Here is a 19221-nt window from a genome sequence, read left to right on the forward strand (position 1 = left end):
GTTCCGTAAGGTTGCTGTTTTTTTTTTGGTGGAAGCAATAGCGTAATCGACTGCACTATTGATTCCGCCCACGAACGGAGCCCTGACACTGATGTGAACAAACCTTAGTTTGTTTGGCTCAAGACAGAGCGGTTTCAGCCATGCCTTATAAGTGTCTAGTGAGATGCAAACATCTGTTCTATTTGGCGTGAACACCTTTTTTTTTTTGGGTGTGAATAAGGCCTAATATGCTCACACCGCATATGTCTGAGGCAGAAAAATACAAGGCTGCCTGCCAGAAAAAACAGCCTCTGAATCCAGGTGTTTTTGGAGCTGATTTTCTAAGGGTTTTTTTTTTTTTTTTTTTTTTAATAGGGTCGATAAACTCATTTTCAAAAACCCCTCAAGAAGTGACCCGCTGCTTCTTCTTACGAGGCATTTTTTTTTAGGTGTTTTATATGGGTTTATGTCTCTGACATCAATAGGAAGCTATTTGTAGGCATATTTCAAATGTATTTTAGAGCGTAATACAAGCGTTTAATGCAACAAAAAAACCTCCTGAAAATAAGCTGTGTGAACGTGGCCTAAGAGTGAATACAAGCTCTTTAGGGAGCAAAAAAATGCACGTGATTAAAGGGGTTGTCCAAGTTGGGGGTTGTTTTGTTTTTTTTTATTATATATACTGATGACCTATCCACAGACTAGGTAATCTGTATACGATTGGTGGGAGGGGTTGACACCTGGACCGATCAGCTGTTCTGGCTGCCTCCGTTTGGCGGCACCAGAAGGCTCTGAGCACTGTATAGCGGCCATACTGCGACCCTGCTCCTATTAGTGTGAATAGGAGCAGCACAGCCGCTATACAGTGCTTGGAGCCTTCTGCTTCCAGCACCAACCACTGCATAACTTCTGGCGCCCAGAGGTAGCCGTAACGTCTGATCGGTGCACTGTCGGGGTGTTGGACCCCCACCGATCATATACTGATGACCTTTCCACAGGAGTTTCAGTATGAAAAACAGCCCCCACCCTGGACAACGCCTTTAATGGATGGCACAGACTTCATAATGCTTATGGAGCAAGTTGCTGGTTTTTTTTTGTACACTGAAGACTTTAAAATAAAGTGAATATTTTGTCGTTTTGAGTAGTTTATAAAAAATAGAAGAAAAAAAAAAGGATATTAGTGGTCGTCAGGTAAGGACAATTCCACCTTCTAGTTGAATTCACAAGATGGAGCTGTGTATATGGAAGAACTTTATATATTAAACTACAAAAACACAAAACACAACAATGTTAATTACTAGATAAGGGCGATACCATTCATAAATGTAAAAACAGCCTTGAGGATGTAGATCTAATATTTCTCACAGGAGAGGTAAGGACTCGTGCACACAGCTGTAATACAGACCCTAGACACATGCGTGCGCCCTCACTGTACCTCCGTATGCCTCCGATTTCATACAGATGGTCTGATACTGTTTAAATCAGACAGGGGAAAAATGATGGCATGCTCAGACTCCTAAATGCAGAAATTTGTATATACAGTGTAGGTAAAATACATCCGCCAGCCAGACTTCTACATAACATGTTTGTGGAGGTTAATGTTTAAAAGCAAAAAATGAACCATAAAATGGCGCTACTGTTAATTAATAATTCCAAATCCAGGAATTAAGTATAATGATAAATAAGCTTTAGAATAAGGCTACGCGTTTTGGAGCTGAACTAGCGTCTTCATCAGGCCATACAGACACTAGTTCAGCATTGAAACGCGTAGCCTTATTCTAATACACTTATTTATCATTACACTTAATTCTTGGAATTATTCATTAACAGCAGCGCCAATTTATGGTTAATTTTTTTGCTTTTAAACGTTAATCTCTATATCCAGCGGTAACCGTCCTTGCTGCCGGTTTGGACCTGGGCTGCAGCTGACCACTTGCTGACGTAATTTCATCCCTTGCTGACATCAGGGCTGTGCCCGCATTAGCACAACCACCAGAGGCGAGTTCATTACTTGTCTCATCTTTTCAATGCGTCCCTCCTTAGGTGATCTGCGCCATTGGCCCCGTTCATCTTCTTTTTTTCCCCTCTCCTCTACATAACATGTTTGTGGCAGAAATGACACCAAAACGAAGTTACATGACATTCTCTTATCCAGCGATGAAATAACTTTCAATGAAATCTAAACAGGGCAACCGTATTTAAAACACAACATTCACATTTTCTCTTACATTTCATTTAATTGTAAATTATAATTTTTTCTAATGGGTGTGGAAAGGTCAGAAGAATAAAACATTACTTTTGTAAATTGCTCGTGTTTCAGGCCGGCTCAGTAAAATCTAGTTTCCTGTGTGGGTTTTTGCTTTCCATCTGTAGGAGATCGTCACTAGCTGTAGGAGCCCGAGCACCATCAGAATGAAACAAGGTTATAAATACTCTGCATGTGCGAGACCACGCAACACAACGACTCAAAAATACAGCAAATTTCACTTTTGTGCAATGACTGCAAATGTGAGGTGTGAAGATTAAATCTGGATCAACATAAATCATAGGTGACTGCGGCAAAACCACAGGGGGTTGTATACAAACCAGAACAGAAGAAACTGGCCCTTCATAATCTAACCTGAAATGAAAACCCTAAGGCCAGGATCGCACGCCAAAGCCAGAAATTGATCCAAAAGGGAGGAAAGGTATAAAGAAAAGATTGATGCATCGCCTTTTGGGTCTACTGTGTTTGGCTCAAAAACTGCATCATAACGTGAGAGATCCTGGCCATACACATTAGATATGTCGGCCAAACCTGCTGATTTCAGTGGGTCTGGCTGACCAACTAGTTGTTTTTTTGGGGGGGGGGGGGGTCACAGTTCAAGGATCCCTACCTACGACATTCATTGACTAAGTAATATAGAAAAACATTTCAGTACAACATAAGGAAAGAACTACAGGAAAACTGAGTATAGACAGTGTGGTCATCCACAAATGAAGTCCCCGTTGTTAGACAAGCAGATTGTATAGCGAAGGAAGCGATATTTAACTGCCAACTACTGGAGGATCACACGTTACACGACTTAACCGTACACAAAGAGCTACTGACCGCAACGGTTACTAGGAGGAGCTTTCTTCCATTGACTTCAATGTGAGGTGTATATATATGTATGCAGTGAGCACCCCCTTGTGGTGGCTGCAGGCATCTAGAATTATATTTAAAGTTGTTGTTTTGCCAGGACTATAACATTGATAGCCTATTCTAGGGATAGTCTATCAATATGAGATCTCTGCAAGTCCAACTACTGGCAACCTGACAATCAGCTGCGTGAAGGGGCCGCGGCACCGCATTGGTTAAAGGCTGTGCCAGGTACTTCAAGCGAATGGGACTGAGCTGCGATACCAGATTCAGCCACTACACAATGTACGGCGCTGTGCCGGAGTAAACAATTAGTGGCAGTGGCGGCTTCAGTTAGCTTATCGGTGGGGATGCCAGGGTTCGGACCTCCATCAATCTGATATCCTAAGGATAGGACATCAATATTAAAGTCCTGGAAGACCCCTTTAATTCTATGGTTGTATAAAGGGAAACACTCTACTGGCACAGTTTACTTGTGGTCTGGGTTTACCCAGAAAGATCATTTCCATGGTGCACAGAATAGGCAGGTATACTAGAATACTTTTAGAACAAATAAATGATGAGGGATCAGTGGAGGTCCACTTTGATGCAGAATTTCCCCATTTCCGTCTCGTGTGCAGAAAGTCTGAGCGTCTACAAAGTCTATAGGTAACATCCTTATAAAATAAACATTCATTTACGGCCAGACACGTACGTAGTTATATTCTTTACTAAAGCTAGACAAGTAAAATGTCAGTTTCCTTGGTGACTATATCAGAAGTTCCATTCTATGTAAAAAACGTAAACTTCTGCTGTTGCAGTAGAATCTCAAGTTCAGTGCAACGTTCTCGAATTCCAAAGTCAGAACCAGTAAACAATAAGAATTATCTTCAAAGAATCCAGATGAGATCTACAATATAAACCAATGGGATATCTTCTGGGGTCAGTGTCATGAATGGAGTAGCTCCTGCCTCTATTATAAGACTGACCATTCAACCTTTGCCCCTAGTATAGTAACCGGCCCAAGTTCTTTTGGTAAATGACGGGGTAAGGTGATTCTGCTGGGGGCTTCGTCTGTAGGTTTTTCACCCTGAACGTTGTACATCTGCTTAGTGTAAGGAGCACGGAGCCTTCGACTTAAGTATGGGATAAAGTACAGAATGGGGTTCAGGCAACTGTTGAGACTTACTAAAGCCAAAGTGATGCGGCGTAACTTGTAGATGCGCGTAGAAAACGCACAATCCTGGATAAAGCCTAATCTCATGATAAAGTGCAGCAGGTGTGACACATTGTAGGGCAGAAAGCAAACCATACACACCACCAGAATGAAGGCGATGATCCTCAAGGCCACTTTTCGATGGATGCTGGACTTCATCCTACAGATCCTTCGTGCTATTATCGGCATCACTATCCCAACAACAGTGAAAGGAACCAGAAAACCAAAGATCAAGGCGCAAATATTATAAGGTACCAGACGATATTGCCACACCGAAGTGGAGAATTCCTCAAAGCAAGAAGTCCTTGTGCCATTATCTGGGGCATTGTTCAGGGGTCCGCCAAGGATTAAAGGTAATATAATGGCGCTGCAAATGATCCAGATCACAACGGTCAATATCAAAGAACAGCGAGTACACTTGAGTCTCATGTACATCAGTGGGTGGACTACAGCAACGTACCTGTCCAAACATATACACGTGAAGAAGCCAATGCTCAGGTAGATGTTGGCATAGAAAAGGGCACCAGTAATGCGACAAGCCACATCGCCAAAGGTCCAGTGGTTTCCGGTATAATGATAATAAATGCGAAATGGCAAGAGGCAGATGAAAAAGGAATCTACTGCAGACAGGTTTACAAAGTAGATATTGGAGCTGCGGGAGCGCTGCTTAGTCTGGCACAGGTGGTACAGGGCCAAGGCATTCCCTGGTAAGCCGAGTATAAACACCAGGCTGTACACGAGTGTGAAGAATCCATACTGGAAGTCCGCCTGTCCCAGATGACTGCACATTCCTGTGACATTCAAGATGGTGCCTTGTGTAGTCTCCATGTGAGGACCACGGAGGAGGACCAGCCGGACACCTGCAGGGAGTATTTACAGCACCATGCGGCACTCCAGGAGAATCAAGTGTTCTTCACTACTCCGACAAGATGTGAATAAGTCACAAAAAACACAAGTAACCAATTTCCTTAACACATGCGCTCACTGCAACCACAGGAAGTGACTGCCCGCACATGACAAAGTAGTGCAAAAAACCCTGTGTATATCACATCTGAAAAAGTCTCTCCTATAAATTACTACATTTTATTTCTACATTACCAGACGTCACGGCTTAAAATAGTGATAAGAACCGGATAATCTGATCATGTCATAAGAGGGATCAGTGGAGGTCCAGAGAATGAGGGATCAGTGGAGGTCCAGAGAATGAGGGATCAGCGGAGGTCCACAGAATGAGGGATCAATGGAGGTCCACAGAATGAGGGATCAGTGGAGGTCCACAGAATGAGGGATCAGTGGAGGTCCAGAGAATGAGGGATCAGCGGAGGTCCAGAGAATGAGGGATCAGCGGAGGTCCACAGAATGAGGGATCAATGGAGGTCCACAGAATGAGGGATCAGCGGAGGTCCACAGAATGAGGGGATCAGCGGAGGTCCACAGAATGAGGGATCAGCGGAGGTCCACAGAATGAGGGATCAGCGGAGGTCCACAGAATGAGGGGATCAGCGGAGGTCCACAGAATGAGGGGATCAGCGGAGGTCCACAGAATGAGGGGATCAGCGGAGGTCCACAGAATGAGGGATCAGCGGAGGTCCACAGAATGAGGGATCAGCGGAGGTCCACAGAATGAGGGATCAGCGGAGGTCCAGAGAATGAGGGATCAGCAGAGGTTCACAGAATGAGGGATCAGCGGAGGTCCACAGAATGAGGGATCAGCGGAGGTCCACAGAATGAGGGATCAGCGGAGGTCCACAGAATGAGGGATCAGCGGAGGTCCACAGAATGAGGGATCAGCAGAGGTCCACAGAATGAGGGATCAGCAGAGGTCCACAGAATGAGGGATCAGCGGAAGTCCACAGAATGAGGGATCAGCGGAGGTCCACAGAATGAGGGATCAGCGGAGGTCCACAGAATGAGGGATCAGCGGAGGTCCACAGAATGAGGGATCAGCGGAGGTCCACAGAATGAGGGATCAGCGGAGGTCCACAGAATGAGGGATCAGCGGAGGTCCACAGAATGAGGGATCAGCGGAGGTCCACAGAATGAGGGATCAGCGGAGGTCCACAGAATGAGGGATCAGCGGAGGTCCACAGAATGAGGGATCAGCGGAGGTCCACAGAATGAGGGATCAGCGGAGGTCCAGAGAATGAGGGATCAGCGGAGGTCCACAGAATGAGGGATCAGCAGAGGTCCACAGAATGAGGGATCAGCGGAGGTCCAGAGAATGAGGGATCAGCGGAGGTCCACAGAATGAGGGGATCAGCGGAGGTCCAGAGAATGAGGGATCAGCGGAGGTCCACAGAATGAGGGGGCGCCCGTCTCTCCTGCCATTAAAAAGAATGGCTATTATTTTAACACCCCTTAAAATTAGTGCATCGGGCTGTCATTAGTTAAAGGGGCTTTCCACTTGATAAACCGTGCCGTGATAAAAACTTTGACCATTCCCTCTACATTTGTAATATGGTAAAATGTATTGTAAATTATTAGATAGGAAGTCTATGGTGCAGAAAATACTGTGCTCCAGGTTAAAGGGATTTATTAAAGGGGTTGTCCATTTTCAGCAAAGTAATGTTATTTGTTTTTGGTATAATTAGAAGTTATACAATTTTCCAATATACTTTCTGTATTAATTCCCCAGTTTTCAAGATCTCTGCTTGCTGTTATTAAGTAGGATCATTCATTGTCACTCCCAGTAGCTAAAGATCTGTCCATGGTCATGTGAAATAACAAATTTGCTGAAAATAGACAACCCTTTTAATAAATCCCTCTAACCTGGAGCACAGTATTTTTCTGCACCATAGACGTCCTCTCTAATAATTACAGTACAATTGGAATATGGTAAAATGCAGAGGGAATTGTCAAGGTTTTTATCACGGCCGTATACATGGTTTAGAAGACGATGCCCGTGGGTCTATTCTACCCTCCTCAGAATAATTCCCACCAGGGGGTAACTACAAGTCATTAGACAGATTTGAGAATCTTGAGCCTAAACACTTAGGCCCCATGCACACGACCGTATTTTTCATCCGTAATTACGGACCCATTAATTTATATGGGCGACGGACACCTTTCCGTATTTTTACGGATGGGTGTCCGTGTTGTAGAAATGATAGAACATGTCAGTTTCGGCCGTAATTATGGCACAGACTCCCCATAGAAGTCTATGGGCGCATCGGTAATTACGGAAGCATTGCTATGCGACACCAGGGGATTACCCTAGATTCCTCCCTGTTTTTTTGTGGATCCATATTTACGGACAGTATTTACGGATGGATGAAAAATACAGTGGTGTTCATGGGGCCTTACACGGTGTATTATTTGGGCACCATATAGCACTATTAGGGCATAGTCTTGTATTCTTGTCCACTTTGGTGATTATTATTTGGGCACTTTGTGGTGACAGCTTTTGTTATGGTTTATAAAAATTCACTATATAGTAAGGTAACCATTGTATTTTGTTCTTTTAAGCCCCATTCACATGACACGGAAAAGCTGCCGGATTTGTTTAAGTCTCATCCATTTTGCTGATACTTTAATACGCTGCAGAATTTCCACATGGAAAGTCTGTAACACGATCATCCTGTCCTCTCTTATGGAACATTGTCATATCTACCCTTCAAGTACTGGGGTCCTGGACTATTATTCAATAAGAAAAACTTGGCCTGATATACACTGTACGATGGAGCATGCTGACATTTTTTTGGAGAACCCCACATACGTTTACCACCATGGTAGTTTATATTGTTCCATTAAAATGCAGCGGCGACGTATTTGGAAACTGTAGAATACGGATAGGAAATCCGCTTATGTATGTGAAGGTTTGCAACTGGTTTTTCAAGGGCAGTAGTACTTTACAGCATCCAGTAGGTGGAGCCAGAGTTCTTTCATGATAATATAATACAGAGCGCTCCCCGAGAATGACCTGGACCTTGCACAATGGTTACAGGATCAGGCAGGTAAACCAGAACACATACAATTGTCAAACACTTACTGCTCCAAAGGCAAAATGATAACATGTCGAATAGCAAAAACCCTACACGCAGACGTACCAACACATACAATGCTCTCCGGCAGTGTAAGGCCACGTTCACACAGGGTGTATACACTGCGTAAAAGTACATAGCTCAACCGCCCTGGAACCCGCAGGGAATTCCAGATGGAAAAAGTTGTTTTTTTTCGGAAAACAGCGGTAAAAAAAAAAAAGTTTTACCTTCCTATTGAATTCAATGGGGAACGCCCAAAATGGTACAAAACAAGTGCAGTGAATAAAAACAATAGAAACAAGACAAATGAAAAAGCATCAGATAGGCACAGCAAAAATTTGCAGCATTTACGCTATGTGTGAACTTACCCAAAGGGTTAACATAGTAGAGCGCACACTCTAAGGAAGGCTGATGGATTCTTTAGGAGCACAAGAAAAATACTTTAAAAATCTAAAACTTTAATGTATAAAAAAATAATGGAAATTTGACATACAGGTATAAACAATAAGTGGGAGAAAACAACAAGACATAGGCAGAAGTTGCTAGAGTCTCTTCCGCATCCTTGAGGCCTGGAAGGAACGAGGGATTAAATATCCAAGTCATGTTCTATGCCCAGAATTATGAATGCAGCTCTGAAGTAATGCAATGTATCTACAAAGTTACGCTACTTTATATATATATATATAACTTCTATATGTAATTTGTAAAAGGTGGTTTAAAAGGTGGACATCCCCTTTAACCATGTCGTTTCCAGCTCCGCATCATCTTTCTTTACAGGCCCCTTCTGACTTATACGAGTTACCTCTGTGCTGTCTAGTCTCCTTTCCACCCATGTTTCATAAATGTACTAATAGGTTAACTGGTTTCCTTTAAAATTGGCCCCATAATGTACGTTTGTGTCTAAGATCGGTAAATTACATTATGAGCTCATGGGGACAGGAACTGGTAAGACCAATTACAATGTGTACAGCGCTGCAGAATATGTTGGAGCTATATAAAGAAGAGCAATAAATAAATCCTGAGAGGTAAGAAATAACCGTCGGGCTTTGTAATAGTGAACACATCACAGAGCAGCGTACAAGTATTAAAGGGGATTTCCACTAATATCCATAGGATAGGCCATCGATTATTGATTGGTAGGGGTCCAGACACCCTCTGATCAGCAGAAGAAAGGGGCTGCGGGTTTTCTGGAGCTCCAGATTTTTTCTTCATCCGTAGTTAGAGAATTATGTTCAATATAAAAAAATCTTGCGTTCCATTTACGTGTCTCCTGGAGAACGTCTTCTCAGCTCCGGCTTGAGATCTATAGAAAGGTAAACAGTTTAGTAGAAGGAATGACAATGGAAACTGAAGAGCAGCCGCATCCTACAGACCGCGCTCGAGTAATATTTATTATATGTCGAGTCACATTTAGTGAAGCGGTGCCAAAGAGCAGGGATCAGGTCTGACCGCCCTGTATCCAGCTGTCATAAGGATGGTCTTGTATCACAATGGAATCTAGGGACAATATTTTCCTCTACTAGTGGTGAAGAGTGGTACTGCAAGCGACAAATGTAAACCGCGATTGATTAGAAGCCTCATTCAGATATGGCAGAATCGTTTGTTCATTTCTTGTTTCTAAGGCCAAGATGAAATCCTTTAAGGAGCGTACTATTACTTCTTAACGTAGAGTCTATTTGGGGTTTGTTTTACACAATCTATGAGATGACCTAAGAGGACGCAATGTCCTCCAGCATGACCCCTGAAGGAAATGAGTAGAGAACTGCGAATCTGAAAAATTAGCCTGTCAGCACTTTGACAACTCTGAATATTTATATTACGAAGCTGTTTTTGCCTACTGCAAAGTACTGGAGGCTAAAATGGCGAGATATGGATTCGTATTTTAGCCACCATTTTTTTCTCTAAGTGGTAAATACAGCTCCGTAAAAGGAAATTCACCCGTTAGCGAAACGCTCGAGGCAAATTTTTACTGATATTGATATTTGCTAATCTCTAAAAAGTGTAGTATTGGGAGCGGTTTGGCTATCTGCTGCCATAACACTGGGCGTTATACTGGCCACGGACATGAGATACGTGACTCGCTACTTTTCACGTCTGCTTTGGACATATCCTTTATGTTAGAAGATAAAGTGCAACTTCCAGTGATCAGCTGTAATCTGTAGGGAAACCAGGCAAGTAAGTATTAATTTTCCCTGCAGTGCCACCACAGGGGACATGAAGCATTACACAGTGCCTGTAGAACTCAATGGGCTGTCCATGTAATGCCGGGTCCTCCAGAGGGAGAGACAATTTTGGTCTCTGCGCTGGCCAAGGCTCTGTTCACATCTGCATAGAAGGTCCTCATTCGGAGCCTCTCTCGCAGATTCCGTCAGATTTGACAAGAAAAAAATGCTGTAAAAACGACAAACACTAGGCTGGAACCTGGTGGACCCCATGGTAAGTCAATGGGGGTCAGTCGTATGATGGATCTGGCGGAGCGCTGTAACTTTTAGGGTGAACATATGCTAATAGATGTGTCCTGAATGGGGTGCCTTCCCTAAGACGGTATTTGAAAACGGGATGATGACGTCACTAGTCTAAAATATCTCGAATTATGATGATTTCCTATGAATGGCAGAACTCTCACTGATGACAATACTGAATGGAATTACGGGAAGCTGAACATTCAGCGTATTTGGACGGCCGTGTATACGCGCCATGTGGTGTAATTAGGGGCGCTGGACGTGTAATCATTACTGTGCTGCTTTCTATTATGTCACCAGCTATACGATTATACAGCTTGGATAGAGGGGAAAAAAAAACTCTACAACTGGTGCGGAGATCTGCAGACGTGAAATAACCGGCTCATTGTCCCCATCCGGCGGCTTCTTTCACTGCTCCCTCCCTTATTCTCAATAATAAAGAAGAAGATAAAATGAGGGTTCACTTTGATTTGCCGCCAGTCTTGTAGGAAGTGACAATAAGCACATTTCTCTTCCTTTGTCTGTTCGTGAAACGGGGTTCATTATATGAAGAGCCTCGGCTATGACCAGAAACACGGACGCTCTGCGAATGTCGTTTTCCCAGTGCTGGATGTCATCTAGATGTTGCTTCAAGATAATGTGCCCTGTGCTCTATTCATTGACTGGCAGCAGGACTAGAATGGATTCCGCAATCAACCAGCAAATAAAATAGACCCCGGTCAGCTCATTGTAAGGGCCCGTTTACACGGCTGTATTTATAGTTTATATTTCGATTATAAATTTCTTGCCAAAAATGGGAGTGGATCACAGGGAAAAAAAACAAATTGGGGCCTAAAATTACGGTTAATTTTTATGACCTTAAAGTGAAGCTTTAATTTGAGGCAGCGTTAAAGACGACCTGTCACCTCTCCTGACGGGTCTATTTTAGAAATGGCAAGTCTGGAAAAAACTTTCTTCTAACCATCCATTGTGCCTTTCCTCTGTTATTCCTCCTAGATATTTATGAATAAATGTAAAATGGAGTGTTATCATTCTGCTTGTCAATAGGGACACAGTCAGAAAGTAGAGGAACACACCCACAAGTGGTAACACCCAGTTGTTAATTTATTCATACATTTCTAGGCGGAACAACAGAGGAACAGCACATTTTCAACAAAAATAAATAAAATAAGTGCTCCAGAATTGTTATTTCATGGGGATTACAATAATCACTAAAACACACGTCAGGAGAGGTCCTTTTTAACCCCTTAATGACCAGGCCTTTCTTTTACTTAATCACCAAGGATTATTTTTTGTTTTTTCACGGTCGCATAATTTTTTTTTTATTCCATCGACATAGCCGTATAGGGGCTTGTTTTTTGCGGGACGAGTTGTATTTTTCAATTGCACCATTTATGGGTGCATATAATATATTGATTAACCTTATTTTAGGAGAGAATTGAAAATAAGCAGCTATTCAAGCATTGTTTTTTGCATTATAAATGTCCGCAGTTTCCTATGCGGGATAAATAAAATGTTACATTTATTCTATGGGTCGGCTCGATTACGGGGATACCAAATATGTAAAGGTTTCCCTATGTTTTGACAATAAAAACCCTTTTTGCATTAACGCATTCCAAGAGCCGAAACTTTTTTACTTTTCCGTTGATATAGCCATATGTAGGACAAGGCGTCGTTTTCATTGGTACTATTTTAGGGTGCATGGATCTTAGTGATTAACTTTTATTTTTTGTGGGGGGGAATGGAAAAAAAAAAAAAAAAAAGCTTTTGCTAGTTTTCCTTTACGCCGTTCACCCGGCGGTTTAATTAATGTGTTAACTTCATTGTTTAGGTCGTTAAAAAAATACATTTTTTTTTACAGATTTATTTATTTTTTAATCCCATAGGGGGATGATTTTTATCTTTATTTTTTAAACTTTAATGTACTGCCATTTATCTATATGCCAGTACATTAGCCTGTGTACAGCTAGTACCCAAGTATGCCCTAACAGCAGGAAGTATAGTCAGACCGCCCTGGGGTCCTTCAATGTAACCTGGGCTGTCTGTCCATATAAGATAAGGGTCTCGATCGCTTAACAGGGAAACCCTGTGACGTGAACAAAAGGGGGTCCCCCCTGACTTTTTCCCTTTGAAGCCACGATCAGCATTGATGGTGGAATTGAAACCGTTAAGCGAAGATCCGAGGTTCCTCCGATCTCCATAGTTAGAGCTGGGCTGCGTTTGTTTCCCATCAGTCCTGCACCCACGTCCACGCATCATTACTTACGAATATGGCAAACGTTACAAGGAAATGTGGCCATTTTTTGCGGACAAAAACTTTTGCCAAAATTGTCCCAATATGACAGCTGATCTATGAAAATAATAAGCAGGTGACAGCAAGAAGTTACAGTACCACATGTAAAGCAGGACCAGGAATATTTACCTCTCTCATCATATTCAACTTCTTTGAGGAACAGCCCGCATGGTGGAGCGACAATATTCAATGGGAAAACTGGCGGCTTCCGCTCTTCCAGATGAATTTTAATGTGTTGTGGCGTGAGATGACCCAAACCGACAGCGACCAGGGCACTGGTCATCCTCCTCACCTGCAACACAAGAGGTTATTCCTGAGCGGAGGACCTTATCAGCAGGCATCAGGAGCTGCATAGGCAACTACTTCTTAAAAGGGAACCTGTCAGCAGATTTGACTGCTGACAGTGCTATATACAGGACAGGGAGAGAAGCGGAACTATACCGGTGTCAACTTACATGACTGAGAAATCTACGTTTTAATGTCCTTAGCACCGCAACTGCAATAATGGCGGCTCCTTCATGTTCAATGCTCCGGGGACTCTCTTCACTAAACGCGGCCATCCCCTCCCCCCTGAGTGACGGCTCTAGTGTCCAATCAGAAGACCACTGGAGCTGTCACTCAGAGCGGAGGGGACACTTGCGATTGCTAGGATATTCCATCATTCTCTGATGGGTGAGGGTCAGACTTTCGGCGATGCCAGCAGCACCGCCCCATTCACTTAGGTGCAGTTTCCTCCACAGCGGGGGGCCGGAGCTCCGCTATGCAGGGGAAAAGGGTGAATGGGATGCAGCCCCTTCATTTTCAGGCTTGGTGGAGGTCCTAGCGTTATGTCATCACTTTATGTGTTGGAAATAATCCTACAGTTGTCAAATTTGGTCGTGAAGAGAATCAAAGTAAGATTCAGAAGGGTTATTGATGACATCCATACAATGAATATTAGTGACAACTCTTCTTTTTTTCTGAAACGGTCACAACCTGTATTCGTGGAACGTGGACCCCGTTACAGATTTTCTATTGGGGCTCAGGAGCTTCATGTTACGCCCCTGTGTAATAGTATTAGCTTAATAGTAGGATAAATCCACCCAAAAATGTAGAACTTTTCATGAATGTTGCTCCAATGTTCAATGAGAAATCTATAACAGAAGAGAATTATGAAATATTTATACAATGGGTTGTGCGCGATTACCAACAAGGGCCCTTTATTTCAAAAACAGCGCCACTCCGACTACATATATATCTGGCACTGCAGCTCAGGCCCATTCACTTCTATTTGGTTGAGCTGCAGTACCGAAGACGGCTCATGGAGGAGAGTGGCGCTGTGTCTGAGGGGGGTGGGATTCTTTTATAAACATGGAGAAACCCAACCCCAGTGATGTTCACACAGGATCACATATCCTCTACAAAACGTACAGGAATGGCCAGACATTGCTCCAGAAACTCAGCATTGTTTGCATCATGGTTAATAGTAACACAAGCGCCATACCTGGTTGTAAGTAAAAGATTTACTTTTGAAGGTAAAATCCCAGTACTGAAGGTCGCTGTATAAAAAGAAGAACATAGAATTAGTGAGAAGCATCCAGATCTGTGCACAGGTAATAAAAGCGGAGCAGAATAGAAAGGCAGCGTAGTGGACATGCTGGTATTATTGTGGAGTAACTCTACTCATCTGACCCTGAAGTAAACCCCCCTCTCATCTACCGATCCATATTACACCCGCCAAACCAAGAACCATAGGTACCAATCACAACACAGATTCAACTAATCTGGGATCCCCCCAAAAAACAGATCATGTAAGGTGGAAAAGCTTTTAATTTTACTGCATCTCAACTCAAAATCTCCTTAACCCCTTACAGTTGCAGACATTTTTCAGTTCTTCATTTTTGTCCCGCCCCCCCGCCCCCCCGTAACCCCACCCCCCCCCGTCCCCGGCTTCCAAAAGCCATCATTTTTTACTTTTTATATTAACATAGGGCTTATGTTTTGCAGCACGAGTTGTCATTTTTAATGGCACCATTTAATGTAACGAGAATCTGAAAAAAAAATATTTGTGGGGTGGAATTGGGAAAAAAAACTATGTTACCTCCATTGTTTATTGGATTTACATTTTACAGGGTTTACTGTGCGGAAAAAACGACATGCTAACTTTTTTTCTGCGGGTCAATATAATAATGCCGATACCAAATTGATAGTTTTTTTTTTAATGACTGTTAACTGTTTTTTTACATTTTTTTTTTTTAGTACCCCTAGAGGACTTGAATAAGCGATCGTTTGATCACTGGGAAAATACACTGCAATACCAATGTATTGCCGGATATTGTAATGTTTACCGGCTCCTATCAAAGTCCTGCTACTGGCCTCTGAATGGGTTAAGGGGTCATCTGCTTTTGTCAATTTTTTGTTATCAGCTGTAATCTGCAGGCAAACCGGACTGCAAATGTTCAATTCACCTACAGCACCACTACAGGGGAAATGAAGTATTACATGGTGCCCATTGAAATCAATAAAATGTCAATTTGAGTCCTCCAGAGAGGCACAGTAGCCCCTAATGTGATTATTTTTTTTTTTTCTAAAACGAATCCCCCCCCCCCCCCCTTTTAGGACAGAGCCAAGTTTATTTTCCCCTATGCATTTCAGCAGTCATTCTTATGTCAGCAAAGTGGTATGTGGCATTGTTTTTGGGGGAACCATTTTAGGGCAATTATATTTATAAATTTATATGTGGGGGGAATTATGGTCCCGGAGATTTTAGCTTGGAGACCAAAATGAGTACATTATAAAATATATATAATCTCTAAACTAACATCCTTAGGCCTAGTTTACACGTCGCAGATTTGTCGCTGATTTACATCGTGGATTTTACCCTTTGCAATGCAAAAGGGTGAGATCTATGTGAAATCCGCAACAAAATTATTATTATTAAAAAGGGTTTTCCAACAAATCATTCACTATGGACGCGATGACACGTTGGGTGGAGGCTACTGGTCACCAAAGTAATGAAGTCACTGTAGACAACGGGTCATAGGAGTTGGATTTCAATTACGCTCAGGAATTTTACAGTAAGAATAATTGTATTACAAACGTACACAAAGTCAATGGCAGCTCCGGCTTACACAAACATTCCTGGACAGTTCAGTTGCAGACGTCTGGGGACCGGTTTATGACACGCTATATATTAACAGGCTGTAAAATGGCCCGGAGCCCATCGTATATGCACGGTCAGTGAACGCCAATATATCTGCTATAACAACGCGTCACGTTATATAAACACAGTTCTGACCTCAGATTTAGTGTACTGGGCCCAACATTACTACAACTTCTACATTTCATGCTTTTACAATGACGGGTGGAGTCGCGGCTGTGACGCACAAAGAATCTGGGGAAAGTTATTCGCAGCAGATGTTCCTCTTCATTCATGGGAAAACGTCCTCCCGCCTCCGGCATTTACTTAACTCACATTCAGCTGCAGTAAGTAAAATACACCCAAGACCAATTCCTTAACAGCTGACAAAAGATTCACCAATTATTATCCATAGAAGAGCAGGTTACAGCGACTTAAAACGTTGTTGTTACCTACCGGTTACTATACCCGATCTACATAGCAATAACTGGGTTTGAATTTAAATGTGACTAACCCCTTCCTTTACATAAACATGAATTAGAAGTTGTCACAGCCCCGCCCATTTACAAATGCCACTAAATTGAAACAAAATTTTCTTCAAAGTTCTGACCTGCAGCGCACACTGTACAAAGAAGATCCCTGCTAACCACGAAGAATATCCCTGCTACCCACGAAGAATATCTCTGCTACCCACAAAGAATATCCCTGCTACCCACGAAGAATATCCCTGATACCCACAAAGAATATCCCTGCTACCCACAAAGAATATCTCTGCTACCCATGAAAGAATATCTCTGCTACCCACAAAGAATATCCCTGCTACCCACGAAGAATATCCCTGATACCCACAAAGAATATCCCTGATACCCACAAAGAATATCCCTGCTACCCACAAAGAATATCTCTGCTACCCATGAAAGAATATCTCTGCTACCCATGAAAGAATATCTCTGCTACCCACGAAGAATATCCCTGCTACCCACAAAGAATATCTCTGCTACCCACGAAGAATTTCTCTGCTACCCACGAAGAATATCTCTGCTACCCACGAAGAATTTCTCTGCTACCCACGAAGAATATCTCTGCTACCCACGAAGAATATCACTGCAACCCACGAAGATGATCCCTGCTACCCACAAAGAATATCTCTGCTACCCACGAAGAATTTCTCTGCTACCCACGAAGAATATCTCTGCTACCCACGAAGAATATCACTGCTACCCACGAAGAATATCACTGCAACCCACGAAGATGATCCCTGCTACCCACAAAGAATATCTCTGCTACCCACGAAGAATTTCTCTGCTACCCACAAAGAATATCTCTGCTACCCACGAAGAATTTCTCTGCTACCCACGAAGAATATCACTGCAACCCACGAAGATGATCCCTGCTACCCACAAAGAATATCTCTGCTACCCACGAAGAATTTCTCTGCTACCCACAAAGAATATCTCTGCTACCCACGAAGAATTTCTCTGCTACCCACGAAGAATATCACTGCAACCCACGAAGATGATCCCTGCTACCCACAAAGAATATCTCTGCTACCCACGAAGAATTTCTCTGCTACCCACGAAGAATATCTCTGCTACCCACGAAGAATTTCTCTGCTACCCACGAAGAATATCTCTGCTACCCACGAAGAATATCACTGCAACCCACGAAGATGATCCCTGCTACCCACAAAGAATATCTCTGCTACCCACGAAGAATTTCTCTGCTACCCACAAAGAATATCTCTGCTACCCACGAAGAATTTCTCTGCTACCCACGAAGAATATCTCTGCTACCCACGAAGAATATCACTGCAACCCACGAAGATGATCCCTGCTACCCACGAAGATGATCCCTGCTACCCACGAAGATGATCCCTGCAGCCGCCATGGCATTGTACATCGCTGTGACTTTCAGACTACCGCTGCCCACCGGTGGCGATATAGATGGAACTGGTAGTCTAAGACCGTGCTCACACCTGTAATAGAGATCAGCAGAATCTATAGCAATGGAGCCGTCGGGCACAGCTGTTGACATCACTCACCAGTGTTTGCATGCCCACTTTATTCTGAAGCTGGGAACTGGCAGTGGAACCAATAAGAACAGAGGAGCTGAGTGTTTTTTTTTTAGCCCCCCCCCCTAGTGCTTGGCAAACTCCGGAGGTGGGTCCCCCACCGATCTGGCATTTATGGTATAAATACAGATATGGGAATACCCCTTTAAAAGGTACAAATTTATGAACTGATAATTCCATTTTTTTCCCCCAAAGCCACGATTTACTTTAATATTATAAACAGAGCTTATTCTGTGAGTGATTTGGGGCAGGAGGAAGGAAATGACACACAGGGTGGGCCCGAATTGGAGTTACAGATCCACCCAGAGACCTCATGTCTCAAATGGTGTATATGTATAAAAAAAATATATATATATAGAAAAAGAAACTATAAAATCACACATGGATTTAACATTGTGGAATTGCTTTATACAGAGGACCGGTGACGAAATCCTAATAGGGAGGAGAACGTATGAAGAACATTGGACACATAGCAAAGGCCAATTATGACTAATGTACTGTAATAAGCAGGAACACATCCACTTAGCAGAACTGAACAAATATTATATTTATAAGTGTCATTTGAGGGATTTGCTGCCGGACACCTATAGATCATTTATTCTTTAATGAGCCTAATTGGCCGGGGTTAGAATGAGTCACAATGAGTGCGGAGTACAGGCCACCCACACGGTAATGTCAGATATTCTGCAGATCTCAACACTCTCACTCCAACCTATCAAGAATTCCCAAACTTACATATTTATCAGGCTCCAACAGGGAAAAGTGAAGTATAAAGGAAACACCATGTGCCACACAACGAGTACAAATTAGAAATACCCAATATCTGCCAAACCTTTGGCTTGCCATGAAGCGAGTGTGAACGAGGTGCAACCACGAGCCAACACTATTGAAATATTCCCCGGAGAAGTAAAGACTTGCAGGGAATTCTGGACACATGAGAAACACGGCGTAATCTAAAGTGCGTTGGAATAAAATGCGCACACTTCATAATAAATATGGCGC

At 42.9% G+C, this 19221-nt stretch overlaps 2 protein-coding genes across 2 annotated transcripts in view; both read right to left on the minus strand.

Annotated features, from left to right (window-relative positions):
• Nucleotides 1–4055: 4055 nt before the first annotated feature.
• LOC142662721 (lysophosphatidic acid receptor 6-like) lies at nt 4056–5123 on the minus strand. Its single transcript, XM_075840939.1, has one exon. The coding sequence runs from the start codon at nt 5121–5123 to the stop codon at nt 4056–4058; it is 1068 nt and encodes a 355-aa protein (XP_075697054.1).
• Nucleotides 5124–9301: 4178 nt separating this feature from the next.
• PUSL1 (pseudouridine synthase like 1) overlaps nt 9302–19221 on the minus strand; it is a 45187-nt gene continuing 35267 nt past the window's right edge. The window contains exons 6-8 of the mRNA XM_075840940.1: nt 14514–14568; nt 13160–13322; nt 9302–9578 (exon numbers count right to left, since the gene is read on the minus strand). Of these exons, the coding sequence (XP_075697055.1) occupies nt 9535–9578; nt 13160–13322; nt 14514–14568 (262 nt within the window). The 3' untranslated portion in view covers nt 9302–9534. The remainder of the gene's footprint in view (nt 9579–13159; nt 13323–14513; nt 14569–19221) is intronic.

The sequence above is a fragment of the Rhinoderma darwinii genome, chromosome 10 (genome assembly GCF_050947455.1).
Source record: "Rhinoderma darwinii isolate aRhiDar2 chromosome 10, aRhiDar2.hap1, whole genome shotgun sequence".
NCBI classification, from domain to species: Eukaryota; Metazoa; Chordata; class Amphibia; order Anura; family Rhinodermatidae; genus Rhinoderma; species Rhinoderma darwinii.

Coding starts and splice junctions, on each gene's coding strand:
- LOC142662721 (XM_075840939.1), bottom strand. CDS start 5,123: ATGGAGACTACACAAGGCACCATCTTGAATGTCACAGGAATGTGCAGT.